This window comes from Asparagus officinalis, chromosome 1, assembly GCF_001876935.1.
Source record: "Asparagus officinalis chromosome 1, Aspof.V1, whole genome shotgun sequence".
In the NCBI taxonomy this organism is placed as follows: domain Eukaryota; kingdom Viridiplantae; phylum Streptophyta; class Magnoliopsida; order Asparagales; family Asparagaceae; genus Asparagus; species Asparagus officinalis.
In genome coordinates, this window is record NC_033794.1 from 43,671,064 (window position 1) to 43,672,781 (window position 1,718).

Consider the following 1,718-nt stretch of genomic DNA (forward strand, 5'->3'; position numbering starts at 1 on the left):
TTTTTTTTAATATTAATTAATAGATAAGCAATTTAGTAGCAATTTTCTTTTTGTTTTTTTTAAATTCGGATGAACAGTAACCATCTCGAATGAACAGTAACTTTAAGATAATTTCAGATTTAAATCAAAGCTATAAACATCTCAATCTTCTAGATTGTTGGAAATTTATCAAATAATTAAGATTATAGCATGTAGATAAATCCAAAAAATTAAATAATTAAAACTGGTCTGAACGGGAGCAGTCGTGTATTCACTGCCCTAGAAGATTGAGAACCCGCCTATCGCCCTGGCGCAGATGGTTCCCTCCCCCTAGCGGTAAAAACCCCCGGAAACGGCCGGCCTCTACACTCGGACGAGAGTGCAGAGCTTCAGCTCAGATGAAGGAAGTTGCCCATAAAATAAAACTAAAATGTAGATAAAAATAATATGTAGGGGAGAGAAGAAAAACAAGAGAAACTTGTATATTTTCCTTATCATTTTGAGCTTAACATATGGATATATATATAGGGTTGGAAAAGACGTTACAAAACCCGTAATTAATTCTGTAACGTTCGTCATAAATTTTGTAACGTTCCCCATAATTATATGGTCGTTACACATATTTTTAATTGCTAATTAAAACATGTTTTAATTATAAAACTTTATTACTATTCATGAAGGCAAAATTGTCTTTTCTTAACAAAATATCTAACAATTATCCTTCAACTCAATGATTTTGATAATATGTGAAAATAATTGTAAGATAGAATATAGTAAATATATTAAAGCAAACTACAACTAATGACATAAATTTTCTATTACAATATATAGTATATTTATCTAGTAATATATCTAGTACAACACAATGAGATGAGAGTAGATTACCTAATACTATATTACTAGACCAATTCTTTTTATCATATGATCAGATGAGGGTTAGAGGGTAGAGTATCAATTTCAAGTTCATGTAAATAGGTGCTTACTTTGATAACATCTTAAATTCTCTCCGGTATGACAAAACCCGAAAGTTAATTAGGATCGAGGATTTACAACTTTATATCTATTGTTGTAGTAGCTCCTCTCGATAATTTAGTCTCCAAATGAACACAAGATCCTAAATTGCAAAAACCAAACCTTTCCAGTTATTTGAAAAATATAACAGAGGGTCAAGACAATATTAACATTACGACAGAGCAGCTGAAATCAAGTTCCAAATCCCAGCCAAAGTAACACTACCCTTCTGCTGTGTCTTGAGATACTTGCGTTGCTGCTCTTATAAAGTCTGGAGGAAGAAATCATGCTCATTGCGTCCCTAGTCACGATACGACCTGCAAAAAAGAAATTATCATGAAAATTATCGAAATGTCGAACCATTGGCACCATAAAACAACTATACAGCCCAGTTTCATATCTCCTCCAGGTAATCAGGACATCGTATAGTTGGAGGAATGAAAATCTAATGTTTTTAGCCTCTCTTTGTACTCCCATAATCGACATTCTTTCAGACAACACAAGTAAATTTGAGCGCGAAAGATTAAGATAATTTCTTGCTGGAATCCTAGAAATGTTTGTGAACGATAACAAGAAACAGAGTCAACAGGGTAACTCTCGAATCTTAATGGAGCGAAAATGCTGTAACATACTGTGTGGACAAAAAGAAAAAGGGTTATTTACATATATACAACTTAAATCATAGGTATTTGCTAAACGCCCCCCCAAAGTCCCAGTATTAGCAAAAC

At 33.0% G+C, this 1,718-nt stretch overlaps 1 protein-coding gene across 1 annotated transcript in view; it reads right to left on the minus strand.

The window, feature by feature from the left end:
• The window catches only part of LOC109823414 (mitotic checkpoint protein BUB3.3), a 25,618-nt gene continuing 24,845 nt past the window's right edge, over nt 946–1,718 (minus strand). Inside the window, exon 10 of the mRNA XM_020389693.1 lies at nt 946–1,307. Coding sequence (XP_020245282.1) covers nt 1,292–1,307 — 16 coding nt within the window. The 3' untranslated portion in view covers nt 946–1,291. The remainder of the gene's footprint in view (nt 1,308–1,718) is intronic.